Consider the following 16,388-nt stretch of genomic DNA (forward strand, 5'->3'; position numbering starts at 1 on the left):
TTAAGAAAGTATGATAGTATTAGCTTAAATTTCATGGCATGTAGCATTTGTGTGCATCATTTGCCATGCATTGTGTAATGACAATGAAGCTAAGGTGACCTCGCGTGTAAGGTCTGCAACCTCCCAAGATTCAGCATTTGACACCATGTGGCAATAGAGATGGATGCAGAAAATTATTATCTTCATTTCAAGCGTGTTGCTATAACACTTAAAGAGATAATGTCTTTCAGTAAGAAACTGAAACCTGTGGAATGATTTAAGTACCGCCAACTTGAACTTGTTTGGGTCCTGCGTGATGTAACTTCACAAAGAGACCAGGCAGAAGAATATAAAGTCAACAGGAACCAAAACTCATCATTCAAACATTAACTGTATATTGTTTAACAGATATTTCAATTCTCTCTCCAACCTTTAAGTATCTAATGCAACTGAGATGTGACACTGTTATCTGTCCTGATCAATAGTGTTCAGTGATGTTCCTTTTTGTGAGAACCAAATACTACTGGAAATCACCCAATGACTGTCATTTCTAAAGGTGAACAGAGCATGTGAAAGACACTTTTAGTCCCCAGTGCACCCTTGTATAATGGATGCCAACGCTTCATCCAACACATTTAGCACTGCACCTGTCTCTTGCACTGTCCTGTCAAATGTACCATGATAAGGCAAATACAAGGTGGATTTTAAATGACCTCTTGCTTTTGTAGGGCACAGTATTTATACACAACGTTGTGAGGTTTCGTGGTTGGACACTCACCGTGATGTGATACTGTCTCCAGATCTCTGGACAAGCCTGAAGAGAGAAAGAAAAAAACATTATTATGGTCATCAAAAATACAGACAAACATGCATATGTACACACTATATTAAGTGGCACATGAAAGGAATAAAGAAGGGAATGCAAACTGTAAAAGAAAACAAGTGAAACTCTTAATTAGAAGTTGGATAGTAAAGACTCAATAGGGAGGAAACGAGACTGAGAGGGGGCCTAAAAGGAAACTGAAAAGCAGGTCATGGTGTCAATTGTTTGCCTGTCTAAAACCATAATCACTCTGACTTTTTCAGCAATAGCCTGTTTGTCTTACGCGTGTGTCGCTGCAGTCAGCCAGTCAAACAGTCAGTAAGTAAAGGCCGTCAGTGGGTTTTGTCCCGGTGTGGCCAAAGCATTATCTCCGGGGCTTCGCCACGCTGTTCCTTAAGCGTTCAGACATCCTTTCCCAACCACCGCCACTTCCCACTGGGAAATTGAAAATGCCGCAGTCGCCGCGGGCAACAAGATTCATCTACTTACACACCTACTGAGTGAGAGAGACACAGAGAGAGCAGTGGAGGAAGATCTAAGCCTGTTCTGTGAAGAAGGCTATGTTTGGATTTTTTCTCTTGCATACGCTAAACAAGTTCCCGGACGAATTTGCATGGTATTCAAATTCGTGTCACATTAAAAAGAGAGTATTTGTCTCATAGTGCTCGTTTTAAATCCTGACCTTTAAAGCAGCCTGCAGAGAATGCTAGCCACTCTTTCTGGCTTAATCTGAGCTGTTTATATTTGAATACAGAAATGGGCAAATATGAATTTCGATGGCTGTGTCTTCCTCCACCTCTCATCTAGCTTTCTTTTCTTCAACAACCCCCCACCAGAAACACACACACACACTCCCGTTTGCTCGCTCCCTCCAGACCGCCGGGGTAGTGTGTTGTTGTCGAGGGCGACAGGCGAGGCGAGCGACACACTCGCGCTCCGTCAACCGTCTGTCTTTAATGAGAGACACAGAAAGGCCCAGGGGACAGAGACCTGACTCTCTTTCTCTCAAACACACACACATACAGTATAATTTGTGAGTGTAAGGGGAAAAAGTTACACGTTCCAAGAAAAGGGTAATTACGACACCATGCAACTTTGCTTGCTGCTGATAACCATATGCAGAAGGGAAGTGACAAGATTAACGTAAGGATCGCAAGGAAGGGGCAAGAAAAAAATAGTCGAGAGAGAGAGGGCAAAGGGTAGAAAAAAAATAGGCAGTGTGTGTCCTGGTCTCCCCTCTCCCTCTGGTGTTCACCTGGTTACTCATCCATTACACAGAGCACAGTACATGACTGACACACACACACAGAGACAGAGAGAGAGAGAGAGAGAGAGAGAGAGAGAGAGAGAGAGATGGGCAGGCTCTTAAATGCACACAGAGTTTTCCATTCTATGGCATTAGTATAAATGGGCAAGATAATGAACGTGGCGGTGGGATAATTGTCATTGATGGTCATTAGATTTGACCTCCAGTTGCGCACGCACGCACACACACACACACACACACACACACACACACACACACACACACACACACACACACACACACACACACACACACACACACACACACACACACACACACACACACACACACACACACACACACACACACACACACACACACACACACACACACACACACACACACACACACAGAGAGAGACATAACTGAGCTGTAATTCCTGGAGTGTATCAATTAATGTGAACAGCAGCGTGCGTTGACCCCTGGTCAGTCATTATTAAAAAGAGAAAGTGGGGGAGAGAGAGGAACAAAAGGTAAAAGGAGGGAAGGAAAGAAGGCTTATGGAAACAATGTATTATTTATTGAGTGTATATATTATTCCTTCTTTTATAACAGAGTTTGGTGCTCTGTTGTTGCTACTAGAAGCCAAAGTCCCCCAACAGATTATCTGGGAGCATTTAACGTTACCCGCTCATACAGAAACATTAATGTTTAAATTGAATTTCTTATTCCTCCAATACTTAATTCCCTTATTTTTACTACACACAGAATGTCTTCATGTCTACTTGCTTTTTAATTTCAATCAAATGTGTTTAGTACATTACCCATTTCTAACTGTATGACATAGAAGAGGTGTGCTATTTGGTTTGATAATAATATGTTGGATTCCTTTGTGTCAAAAAGGCCATATCACCAAAAGGCTGTTCTACATGGAAGTTGAACCACAGCCCCATCCAACACTTTTGTGATGAACTGACCTAAACAGCATAGTCCAATCTAACTAACATTCGGTGTGTTTTCCATGATGAAGGCTTTATTTTCTACATGCCTCCCTTGGATTCAAATTTGTAGAGCAGACGTCTCTCATTTTAATTCCCCCCTAATAAGAACAGGAAGTTAATACTCACAGAAAAGAAGTGTCCCTTCATGCTACAGCGGTGGCACTGTTTATGCCAGTAGGGCCTCTCGTTGCAAGTCTCGAAGACGTGCCCGGGGATGCCGCAGTTTTTGCAGGGCTTGACGGGACACTCACTGGACAGGTGACCTGGGGTGCCACAAATGAAGCAGGGCGCCAACTTCTGCACACACACAAACACAGTTAGCACTTTAATGTACTTGTACCCATCAGTATGTGTATAAGCCGTACATGCTGCTGTGCACCGAGTGGAACTGACTTTGGACTCGGGGCAGTTCTTGGAGAGATGTCCGTTCTTGTTGCAGTTTCTGCACTCGACACTCTTGTCAGTATAGTATCTGTTTGAAAGCCGGTGAAACACTATCCGGGCGCCCTTGTCTTTGTTGTAGATATGAGCCTGAAACACACACACACACACACACACACACACACACACACACACACACACACACACACACACACACACACACACACACACACACACACACACACACACACACACACACACACACACACACACACACACACACACACACACACACACACACACACACACACACACACACACACACACACACACACACACACACACACACACACACACACACACACACACACAGTTGATGTATCATTTCCATCATGTCGGTGGTGGGACTTATAGTAGACTCACAGAAGAATGTTTTTACATTCCCAAAAGACAAAGTTCAGCTATCTGTCTTACATTTTCAGTGAAATTCAGATAATATTTTTTTTTCACAGACAGAAAAAAAGCTCATGCTGTGAGATGTGTACCCTCTAAAGAAAACTAATTAATACATTTAGATTTTGTAAAACAACCTAATGTCAGGATATACATTACATAGTGAAATGCAAGTTATTACCACCACCTACCTCCTTGTCCTTGCCAGACACCACCCAGCCTCTCTCTTCTCCTTCAGCATCTAATAGCATAAAAAGTAAAGCATTTTAAAATAATAATAACGCAAAAGCTAATTACACAGCTTGAGTTTAGGATCTAATTAGTTAAACCCGTCTTGTCTTATGTAGTTATTTTCTATAGTTCTAATGTTTGGCAAGATGCAGCTATCTTGAAAAGGAAATCTTTAGACTGAAAGATTAGTATCAACCATACACAAAATATATAGCAAACACGAATAAATCAAAATGTAAACATTTTAAATGACAGAAGATTAGTTATTGGGAATATCTCATTTGGAATTCACACAATCCATGGATTTCTTATGAAATATGTTTTTACAAAGTGCACCTTTCCATTATTAAAAACTAAGTTTGGACGTACTGTGCATCTAAATGACTGATTACACCTGCATCAATGCACGGAGATCAAAGCTGTACCTTTATGGCAGCCTGTATACCGGACAATAAATAGCTTTAGATTTTAATAGTTATTTTCTTATTCAAACAATGTGACAGGTAATGTAACCAGGATTCAATAAGAAAACAGAACTGATACATTTTAGACACTATCCAACCCTATTAGAAACCCTAACCCCTCAGGAGTAACTTTAGTTTCCTGTCAGAGAAGGACACACACACACACACACAGAAACTGACACAGTGGCAGCCTGGCACATCTGTATGAGAGTGGCACTAACAGCGCCCTGAGGGAGACCACTGTATTCTCCTCAGACCCACAGAACTGTAACTGACATCCAGAAAGCCTAACACGCGCACGCGCACACACACACACACACACACACACACACACACACACACACACACACACACACATTATTTGCTGATAGCAACGACCCACACAAGCTCACATGCTTTCACAAACACATACAGACACACCCACACATCGACCACCACGATTAGCTGGTTGACAGTATTTAGCCTTTGGACAAACATACAGCCTTGAGCCATAATCAAATATTACAGTCTCCTTTCCACCTCTCGCTCTCTTTCTGACTCTCTCTGTATCGGGCCCCTTATCGCAATTCTGCTCAGCCCTCCTTCCTCTGATTTCCCTCTCTCCTTGTTTCCCCCCCCCCACTCCCCCACTCCCCTCATCTCCCTCATGCCCGGGTGTGCGGCTGCACAGGGAGGTTATCACTTCTCTTCACTGTCAAACAAATTAAAATGGCTGCTGTTTGGATGGGGCTTCTTTATGCCACGACCTTCACCTTCAAAAACACACACATACCCTTGCAAGCTACTCAACATTGTCGTCGTCGTCATTATCATAGCAAAAGCTCCAGAAAAAAAATTTAGTGTCTTCTCTGGGTTGATTGATTTAGATTTTATCCTTTGCTTGGTCATGCTTTGATTGGGCTCCTCTATCATTTCTGTAAATTAATGTGGATATCATTCCACTCAGACTACATTTGATGATCATGTCGCACTTTTTTTGAGGTTGGTCCAATGAAAACAGATTGGGCAGGTGTAACGATGGGACTCATAATGTTAACTCAAAGATTTATTTTAATTTGAACAAGTCACTTTTTCTCCTCAAAAGAGTGTGTGGTGACACAAATGTATAAGTACAAAGCAATGTGCAGGGACTAATAATGTGTAGCAATGAGTTTTTTTCCCTGGTTAAATATAAGTTAAATTAAATTAATAATAAAACTCCAAGATAAGAGCAGTGGAAATAGAAATAAATGTATAAAAAAAAAGTAAAAAAAAAAGGGCAGCTTCCTTCACATATTTTAAAGAGGGGACTTTCTATTTTTTTTTTTTTTTTAAAGATATTTTTTGGGCATTTTTATGCTTTATTTGATAGTGCAGAGAGACAGAGGTGAAATGGGGCAGAGAGGGGAGTGACATGCAGAGGACGACCGCGGGTGGGAATCGAACCCGGGTCTGCTGCTGGGCCCGGCCCGGGAGGGGGACGCCTTACCAACTGAGCTAAAGGCGCCCCCAAAGAGGGGACTTTCTAACGGATTAGTTGACTTGTCTATAAATGTTAAAATAATGAAAAATGTCTACAACATTTTTTTCTGACAAAAAAGACAAAACCCAAAAAAGTACAATAAAATCAAAGTATTAGCTTCCATCATAGAGGTTGTAAATCTTCCCAAAGTTCACTGGGTAAATAAATTGTTATGACTTTTGTGGTGTCCGTCGTTTTACCATAGTAGGTCATTTTACCACAGTTTTCTGCTCACTGGCAAAGTGCTGTGTAAATGCACAACACGTGTTGTCTCTCATTGTCAAACTGCTTATTCATTAACAGATTAGGTAGTTCTGGTTAGTTTAGTTAATAGGGAACCTCAGCAGCCATCACCTTCTTGTGAACAGACTGGGGGGCCTCTGCGTGACGTGTGTGTGTGTGTCTGTTACACAACAACCAGCAACTCAGTCAATGGGCAGCATGGAAAAAAAAGGCAGGGGTGAAAGGGGTGTGTGTGTGTGTGTGTGTGTGTGTGTGTGTGTGTGTGTGTGTGTGTGTGTGTGTGTGTGTGTGTGTGTGTGTGTGTGTGTGTGTGTGTGTGTGTGTGTGTGTGTAGGTGTGTGTGTGCCAAGACGTGCGTCTGAGTGTGTGAGTAGGCGTTAGTGACTCAACGAAAGTCATTCCCGAAGCATCTCCCGGGGGGACTTCCCAAATAAAGAGCAGGAAGCTTTCCCTTAATCTAAGGGCCCCCCATCTCACCAACACACACACGGATAAAGGCTAGAGCTCTTTGTCACGGCCCAGGAATCAAACACATGGGTGGGTGGGTGTGTGTGGGGGGGGGGGGGGGGGTGGAGGAGGAAAAGAAGAGAGGGTGGAAGGGGGGCTGTTGTCTGTACACTGGGTGAAAATATGCTAATCGACCTTAAGGCCCTGTTCAAAACCAAAGCATCAGAGCCACTCGCTTCATCGTGGCCCAACTGATCTGAAGGAGTCTGGAGCTGAATAAGCAGATGGCAGCGGCTTCACCGTGCAGCTGAGCGGACCAGAGAGAGATACAGATAGAGAGAGACAGAGAGATAGAGAGAGGCCTCCGCCATGTTGACTGCAACTGTTCAATGTCTAACGAGCTAATGGCGAAGCATTTCTGGAGACATCTTTAAAGTTCACTGATCCTAAAAAGAGAAATGCATGTGAGGCATCACGAGGGGTCTGAAGTCAAACAAGGAACTCAGAGTCTTGACACATTTCCACTTGTTGGAATTGTTCCACATTTATTTGAACAATCGGATGACATACATGTGAGAAAATGTTCCTTAGCGCCCTGTTTATGGCGTGTTCTGCGGGTTCCACGGATTTCCATTCTCCGGGACAACTCGTACATTATCACATCATTCTTCCGTCGGGGGAAATTCGACACAATGGTGTGGAAGAGGGGGAGACGGAGAAACAGAGGGAGAGAAGGAGACAGATGCTACCTGTCTGTCTCATAGGTACCCTTATTACTCCAAGATGAGGAGGAGAGGGGAGGAGGCTGCGTGCCAGCTCATCAGAGCCAGCAGAACAAAACACAGAAATAGTGTCTGTGTGTGTGTGTGTGTGCGTGTGTGTGTGTGTGTGTTCTGAATCTGTCCTTTCAACCAGTGAGAACAGAACAGAAGTGTACATGTGGCTAATGAACCATGAACACCCGGCCCTCCTGGGGTGACACACACACACTCACACAACACACACACAAATGAAAGGAATATAAGGAGACCACAAGCGACATAGTTCTAACTGGAACTACATACAGGTCCATGGCACGGTGTGGTTTAAGTGTGATAACAGAAACGAGACGTAGAACGTCAAGACACAACGACACACACACAAGCCATCAAAATGGCAGTTCATCCTGACAAGCTATTTCAACTGTAACCATTAATCCCATTCCTACAATAAGTGTATCTTAAAGCTGTTTTCCCCTCAGTCCCTGCAATATCAAAGCTTTGGACTGGCCTGCCTCGCCCACTCCCTCATTCCCTGTCCGAACACTTAAACAGGCATCCCGAGCCAGCGCGCCTATTGTACAACAGTGTTACCTTGGCCCATTAACACACCAACCAGAGCACACACATGCACGTGTGCGCGCAAACACACACACACAGAGATAAAATGGGTGTGAAAGAGAGGACTTGCCCCCCCAAATGGAGGTTATGTTTGATACTGAAGCGACAGGGCCGGATTAGCAACACTATACATGACAATGGGCGGGAGTGTGCAGTGTGTGTGTGTGTGTGTGTGTGTATGTGTGTGTGTGTGTGTGTGTGTGTGTGTGTGTGTGAAAACAAAAGCGCTTCCTTCATGACATCACCCTTGCACTACAGCCATGCCCTCTGCGAGGTTAAACACACCGAAAGGTTGACTAAGTCAGACGCGCACACAGACACACACGCACAAACAACCGCGTTTTTTTTTCTCCTACGCTCCTTTGTGTGACAGAAAAGTCTGGACGAGGGTGTTTAACACAACAGCAAAGGAAGCAGGAAAACAAGTGGGAAGAACATGAACGGTGAGAGACAGACAGCGAGAGAGACAGAGAGAGAGAGAGAGAGAGAGAGAGAGAGAGAGAGAGAGAGAGAGAGAGAGAGAGAGAGAGAGAGAGAGAGAGAGAGCATGGATGCAGGAGGAGATGAGGGTGAAAATGTATGGGTATTGGCCATAGAGCACATTACAACACAACAATATCAAGCCCAGCGGACCGCAAGGCGCATCAGAGTAGTAGTCCGGCGCCCTAAGTGTCGAAGTGAGCGCTTTTCTAGACACTCAAAGACGCTTAATATAGCTCAACTTTAAGGGGTGAAGTATAGACACTTTCCGGGGCTTTGCAAATAGACAACTTGGAGATACTGACGTTAACTGTATAAAAGGCCCTTCTTCTTTCTAACTATGAGCAATTAGATCCCGCATGAACATTTTCTGCCAAAGTTAGTAACTGACAGATTTCTGTCTGTGTTCATCGATTGGCTTGAAGTAGGCAACATTAATCAACAAATCAGAATCCAGTGCGTTGCTTCCTCGTGTTGCCAGGCAACTGCCAATCAAATCGGATAAAAGCTCACCCACACAGTTTGGATGTAGCATATAAATTTGACCGTTACACTTTTTGTATATAAGATCTAATGATGTTTTATTTACAAATCGTTAACTCTTGATTATGGAATATTTAGACAAGAATATCTAAGGTTATACCTGACCTATCTTTACCATAGGACTTCGACATTTGAGTCTAAAACCTTACCAAAAGCTATATTCTTGATTTATTTAATCCATTATTGATGTTAAGGTCACCAGGTAATGCGACTCGTTAGCTAACCTGTAGCCTATTCTTTCCTAGTTTATCACTGGGCAACGTTTGTGTCGTGGCACACAAGGACGTGCCAAATTTGAGTTTTTGGTACATTTTAGTAGACATTCCATCGTACACAATGGAAACACCGAACTGGACAAGTACCCATGTTGGTGAGAAAATATTTGAAGCAAGACTCGCCCGCCTGCATGCTGGCTGGCTGGATAGTAGAACTCTTTCTGGCCAAGAAGCTACGTGATGCTGGACATTCACCCTTTGACTGTTAGTCCAAGAAGCTTTCCTGCACATTACTTTTACATTACAGACTGGCTCATGTATCAAAAGCGATTTTTGAAAGGAGATCCAAAAAGACGTAATGTTCAGTGAGTGACTTAACGCAGATCTTTTGCCATCGGAGCTTGGTGAAAAAGCCGAAATGCAAGCAGATGCCATCACCCTGGACCCTGTTGAATCTGCCTTGTGTTCGGCCATGACATATTTCACCGCAGCCCGTCTCTGATTATCCATGCCCCGGCGTGACAAGCACTGCGTTCACCCCCTGCCAGTCCGTACCACCTCCTCCCTTCATTCCTTCTCACCCCCGTCCACACCATGTTGGCAGCCAGGGCAGGGCAGGTGGCCAAACCTGTCAGTCAAAGCACCGTCGCCACGCGGCAATACCACAGACACCAATTACCACACAGCAGGGGCGCGGCCTGGCAACCGCATGGCAACCACATGGTCCAATCAGGGTACACAACAACAGGGACCAGAGAAGGCCAAGAAAAAAAGTGCTTGGATGGTTTTGTGCCTGCGACATTATAGTACGTGACAATTTTTAAAAAACGGTACAAGATCTCACGTTTCATTAATGAAATTTCGAGGTGTACAGTGTACACTCTACTGAAGTGTGTCTCTAGCTTACTTTGAGTGCAAGATATGTGGATTCAACACCAATAATAACAATTTACTCATATTGATATCAACTCAAGAACTTGATTTTGAGAGGGGGAATTGTTCACATTTTCAGAGCCTGAAGTTAGTTTACAAAAAACCTTTTCTCTAAAATGTAATTCCTGGTCTTGGATAATTCTATCATAAATCAAAACAAATTTATTTTGGAGGCATCTGGAACCAAACGTAAGACTAGATTATGTTTGTAAACAAAACAGTAACTTTTCAGGTAGCTTTCTAACTTTAAACAGTATTTCAGTGATCCAATTTTCCTGTGCGGAAAGTTTGTTGATCAGTTTTGAGAATATACCTTAGAAAATGTTCACTTCTGTGACACACCAAAAGTTGCTTAGTGCACCTTTAACAGCATTATTGTTTGAAAGGAACAAGAGAGCCTTTCAATCAGAAGATCATACTGCCAAAAGCAAATAGTTTGAACATGTCTTTGGTACAGATACTAGTAAAATCTACATTGCATAAAACATATTTATTAAAATTATAAAAATGACTTTTATACATAGCACCTCTTGGAGTGTATATTATCTATATGGGCCCAGAAAATTTATATATTCTTAAACCTTTTTAAATATATATATGTTTTTTATCTATATAATCCAAGATGACTTGCACAATAGAATGTATAGTCAAACTGAAACCAAACAATTAGTTGATTGATTTGTGGAATTATATTTAACTAACATCTTGCCATTAACTAATACAATACCATGAATGGCAAACATTACCTTCTTCAGGCTTCTTTATTGTGAGGATAGTGAGGATGATATTGTGAGGAATATCTTTGGATTTGGGTTTTTGGTTGAACAAAAAAAGCAATTTGATGACATAAACTTTAGCTTAAAGGAATTATTGGCATTATTCTTTATTTTTTTATAATTTTTTACATTTTAGAGGGTTCCAACCAGATCCAACCACAATTTAAAGTTTAACCGTTGTACTTGTGAGTTAGGAGATTTTACACACTAGAATGTACACCCACATGAGGATATTACACTATTTTATCAGTGGCAACAGAAGTTTCATTCAACATGCCAAAGTTTGAACTTTTAACACAGTTGTACTGTTCCTAGTCAACAAGTGTGTGTATTTTTATGGCTGAAGTCGTGCTGAATGTGAGCACACATAATATTGCTGATAAAACTGACCAAATTATTCGGGGAGCCCCTTTTGTCTTCTGCGGCAAAACACGCTAACACATCAACACACAGCGTCTGTAAAGGGGCAAATATATTTTAATAAAACCAGTGAGTTGCAACCTCAATTTCATTTTGATGAATTTCCTCCTGCGGGAGTGAGCCAGGCAGTGGGCGGGAAGGCGGGAGAGGGAAGTGGGGTGATGGGGGCTGGGAGGCAGATAGAATTTTCATGATTGTTATTTTTGTTATTATACAGCGGGAGAAAGAGGGGGAGGAAAGGGGTAGATAAACGGCACTGGTTAATCTGAGGCATTTTGCAGAGCGCTCCATTATCGGGCAGGTTGGGCACGTCAAGGGGGTTATTTTTCTGAGGGATCTTTGGCCCCGGTAATTAAGCTCCATTCACCAGGCCCTGTTCCCCAAATTAAAAATTTGTCATTAAGTGGAATTTACCATAATGCCTTTTTATCTGCCGGCGCTTCAGCATGCATGCATGCGTGTGTGTGCTTGCGGAGGGTAGAGGTGAAGGAGGGGCAACGGGAGAGGGCAACCAATAAGGGGTTACACTGCGGTCACATGCATGTACAAACACAAAGATGAATGCCCATGCACGCACACATTCTGAGGAGAAGGGGCAAATTGAAAAACTGAAATAATCCTGGGCCGCAGCAAACGTCTGCATGAGCAAACACACACACACACACACACACCCTTCAATCCTTCAAATCCACAGCCTTTGGGGTAATTAAATAATGGTGCTTTAAAGTTTTAATTTAGATTTGGCTTTTTTCTTCCTCCTACTGTATGCCGCACTGCAGACACACAAACGCACACAACCACACACACATACACTGCAAAAGTCAGTCAGTGACAGTAGGTTATAGACTTCATCCGGTGAGATAGCCCTTGATGGGCTGGGTATGTTGGAGAGAGTGAATGATTGAAGGGCAGAATCTCCGTCTCTATAGGCTTCATAAAACAATACAATTATTAGTCTTTAATTAGAACAGCCCCTCTGTGGGACATGGGGACAGACAAAGAACAATAGAGGATTAGGAAAGGGGCTCCTAATGTGGCTCTTTTATCACTTAATTCAAATACAGTTTATAAATGTATCCAGCTGTCCTTTTCACCTGCTAAAGTTGGAAGTTGTTGGTAGATTTGGAAAGAAAATGGGAACAGAACAATATGTTAACCGGAGACTGCAATTAAATATTATTTTTGATATTATTTAATCAAGAGATAATGTCTTTAAATAATCAACTATTAATAACATATATAGTGTAACAGAAAGAATGAGGCACCCTGGTGGGCTATGGCTCCAAACATGAATTATAACGTCCCTAGTTTGAGTCTGGATGCAGACTCTTGTTTAATGGCATTCCCGATCACTCTGCTGTCGACACGAAAAAAGTCTTAAATGATATGCAAGCAATCACTTAGTTTGTGAAACAGTATTTTATGTAAAGCTGTATAACAACCAAATGTTAGATTTTTCTACTTGATGAATCACTTAACGTATAGATCCGTAATATGATCAATAAAGCACATGTCATAGAATAATAAGACAATAAGGAAACAGCATGTTCTACTCCAGACAATACGTGGTTTGTGTGAAAAGTATGAAAATGACCTGAAACTTCAATGTTTAAGTTAAAAAGCAAACACACTGTAAAAACAACGTTGGTTAGATGTTATTTGAAGTCCGCAACCGCATTAACCCAATGATAGTCACTGAACTGCTCACATGCTGTATGTTGATACTGGATGCTGAAGTAACCTCTGAAGTCATGTGATAGGGCTGAAACTGTACAGTCCTGGTTAAAACCTCATTCAGCATCTGTTTCCAGTTCTCTCAATAGCTAAACGTGAATAATGATATCATGAGAGCATTTACAACTTATCTGATTTTTTTGCACAACTGAAAAACATGTAGGACACTTTAATTATTCCCCCCCATCATCTAAAATGAAATACTAAATTCTGCAAATCTCTCTGAATGCCATCAGAGAGTGAAGGTAGGGAAATAAAATTAACAGAGGGGGTCTGGAGGAAGAAGAGGAAGAGCGCAGGACGAGGAGGGTGAAAAGGAAGGAGGAGGGGGGGTTGGACAGATGGCAGAGGTTATGCCTGGCTGAAGGGGGCAAGACAGGAGGAGGCTGTTCGTGTGTGTGTGTGTGTGTGTGTGTGTGTGTGTTTGTGTGTGTGTGTGTGTGTGTGTCCACATGCAGAGCTCATCCTTAAGAAATATCCCCTCCAGGTCCTCTTTCTTTCCCTTTTTCTGGAAAGGATTTCTCTCCGTCATTTCCCATTATTTCTCAGTTATAGATGTCAAAGGTGCATTAAATCCATCTAAATAAATGTCTGACCGACTTTTCCTTTCATATCATATCCACTTCTTGATACTGTATTCAGTGACGAACAAAATAATTAGGTCTCCCTGCATCTGATTGACAGATAAAACCTGCTTAAGGTGTGTGTGTGTGTCAAAATACAGCACAGGCAGGAGTGGCAGAGTGGTGTGTGTAAAGTAAAGATAGATAGGGGGTCTTATTTACTGTCGTTTAATTTGCTCCCCTCTGCTCCATCCATCCCTTGGTTTTTCTGACAGGTAATAAAAAGCGCAAGCTTTCCTGACAAGCCCATTTGAATTTGGATTGAATAATATAACTGTAGGGTTTCCCACATAAGGCTCTGTCCAAGCGTGCAGCGGTGCACAGACACTGGCAGCCCCTGCCTGCAAGGGTGGGAGATGTGTGTGTGTGTGTGTGTGTGTGTGTGTGTGTGTGTGTGTGTGTGTGTGTGTGTGTGTGTGTGTGTGTGTGTGTGTGTGTGTGTGTGTGTGTGTGTGTGTGTGTGTGTGTGTGTGTGTGTGTGTGTGTGTGTGTGTGTGTGTGTGTGTGTGTGTGTGTGTGTGTGTGTGTGTGTGTGTGTGTGTGTGTGTGTGTGTGTGTGTGTGTGTGTGTGTGTGTGTGCACATGCATGTGTGTCTATGGCGCTTATCACTGCCCACGTGCATATACACACAGACAAACACAAAGGCTCTTATGTCATGGTAGTTAATGCAACAGCACTAATTAATTCTGCAACCAGCCACTATGCCACTCCCATATGCCAAACTACACACCTCTGCTCGACCTCTTCCTCACCCTCTCCTTTCTTCCCTCTTGCTGCTTCTGCACCTTTTCTCTACTGCCCGAGATCCATTCACCGCCCTCTCCTCATCCTCCACTCACGCTCCCCTCCTTTCCTAGCTCTCGGTAGCTGCTGAAATCCCATTCCCCGTGGGGCAGGCTAAATTGAATTGGCGTGTTTATATGAACAACAGGGCCGTTGCTTTAATATACCTTAGAGTTTATGCCTAATGCCTCCCTGCTAATACCACTGGAGCTCTCCGCCCTCACTCAACACACATCGCTTTCATGGAAGTCATAAAGGGAGGTGAGAAGCCTGTTAATACATCTTACCAAGTTATCCGTTTTATCACAGCTCTTTAAGATCAAGTTACAGCATTGCACACAAACACACACACCTCGTCCTGCCAGTGGGGGAGTGTGAATGAAAAGAAAAGAGGAGCGACAGAAAGGGAGGAAGATTTTTTTTAGATTAGTGAGTAATGCTGAATAAATATTCGGAGATTTGGTTGAGGGAGTCAGTCATGCTCGTCGACTTGCAAACATCCTTTTTTTTCTGCCCCCTTCTTTCTTCCTTTTCTTTTTCGCCCATGCCCCCTTTCTCTTCTGACCCTGTGTCAGCCTACAAAGGGCCCACAGTACAAAGGGAGAGAAACAGGCCTGAGACATTCAACCCAATTACTATTGATCTGAAGACTGCACTCAGAGGAGAGAAATACCCTCACCTGCGCACACACACACACACACACGTCTAGAGACAGAAAGTCCTGTAAGGTCAGAGACAGTTTGTTCATAGCTGATTTGTAACACTGGCCACTCACAAGTCAAGACTCTTTGAAATAAGGAAACTCATGTCGTGCCTTAGTTACCAGGCAGCATTACTTTTACCATTTCAATTCAATGGCCCAAAAACAGTGTGCTGTGACACCACAAGAGCGTAGTCTATATTTCCATTTTGTGTTATTTTTCTTAAGGACAAACTGGAAGTCTTAATAAAACCACAAAGAGAGGATACTGTTAATTCCATTGAGATTTGGTCAAAGTGGGGCAATCCGTAGTGGGTAGAGTGCGAACCAAATGGCTCAGTCCTTGTCACAGTAGACCCGGGTTCGAATCAGAGGATGTTTACTGCACGTCATCCCCTATCTCTCCCTACTCTGCACTCTCTGATCTTCAACTGTCAAATAAAAAGGTTAAAACACCTGAAAAAATATATATTTATAAAAAATCCGGTCAAAGCCAATCTTGTTGCTACTGGGTGACACACAACAGCTGTGCACAAATCATTTGGACAAAAATATTGACTGTAAAAAAAAAAGGTACAACCAGACAAAAGAAAACCAAAGCCATATCTCAAGGTTGTATGTTAAGAAAAATCCTTTCTGTAGGCTGTGACAATATCACACCATTCATTACAAACATGAAACCATTGTATGATACAGTTTTGCTATCTAATGGTTTATATTGTTACTGTTCATTTATTTAATCCAAAACTCACAATGGACAAATGGACAAACAATAATCCTGTCAGTACACTGGACATAGAGACAACACAGAGAGCTTCTTGTTTTCTTATTTACCTAAAAAAAACATCTCAGTTTTCCACCATATTTAGGATATCATTTACTTGTACAGTAGGTTTAGGTATATCTCTTGAGAAAATTGATTGTATATCAAATCAAAAATATATAATTTCAGAAAATAATTATTTGCGGTTGTGGACAGTTAATATAGGTTTAATTCAATTCTCACAGAAATATAGAAACAAAGTTGCATTC

At 42.4% G+C, this 16,388-nt stretch overlaps 1 protein-coding gene across 1 annotated transcript in view; it reads right to left on the reverse strand.

Annotated features, from left to right (window-relative positions):
* The window catches only part of zcchc7 (zinc finger, CCHC domain containing 7), a 45,426-nt gene that overhangs the window by 16,434 nt on the left and 12,604 nt on the right, over window positions 1-16,388 (reverse strand). Inside the window, exons 4-7 of the mRNA XM_080028963.1 lie at window positions 4,075-4,124; window positions 3,443-3,580; window positions 3,176-3,346; window positions 758-793 (exon numbers count right to left, since the gene is read on the reverse strand). Coding sequence (XP_079885089.1) covers window positions 758-793; window positions 3,176-3,346; window positions 3,443-3,580; window positions 4,075-4,124 — 395 coding nt within the window. The remainder of the gene's footprint in view (window positions 1-757; window positions 794-3,175; window positions 3,347-3,442; window positions 3,581-4,074; window positions 4,125-16,388) is intronic.

The sequence above is a fragment of the Ammodytes marinus genome, assembly GCF_949987685.1.
Source record: "Ammodytes marinus genome assembly, chromosome: 6".
In the NCBI taxonomy this organism is placed as follows: Eukaryota; Metazoa; Chordata; class Actinopteri; order Uranoscopiformes; family Ammodytidae; genus Ammodytes; species Ammodytes marinus.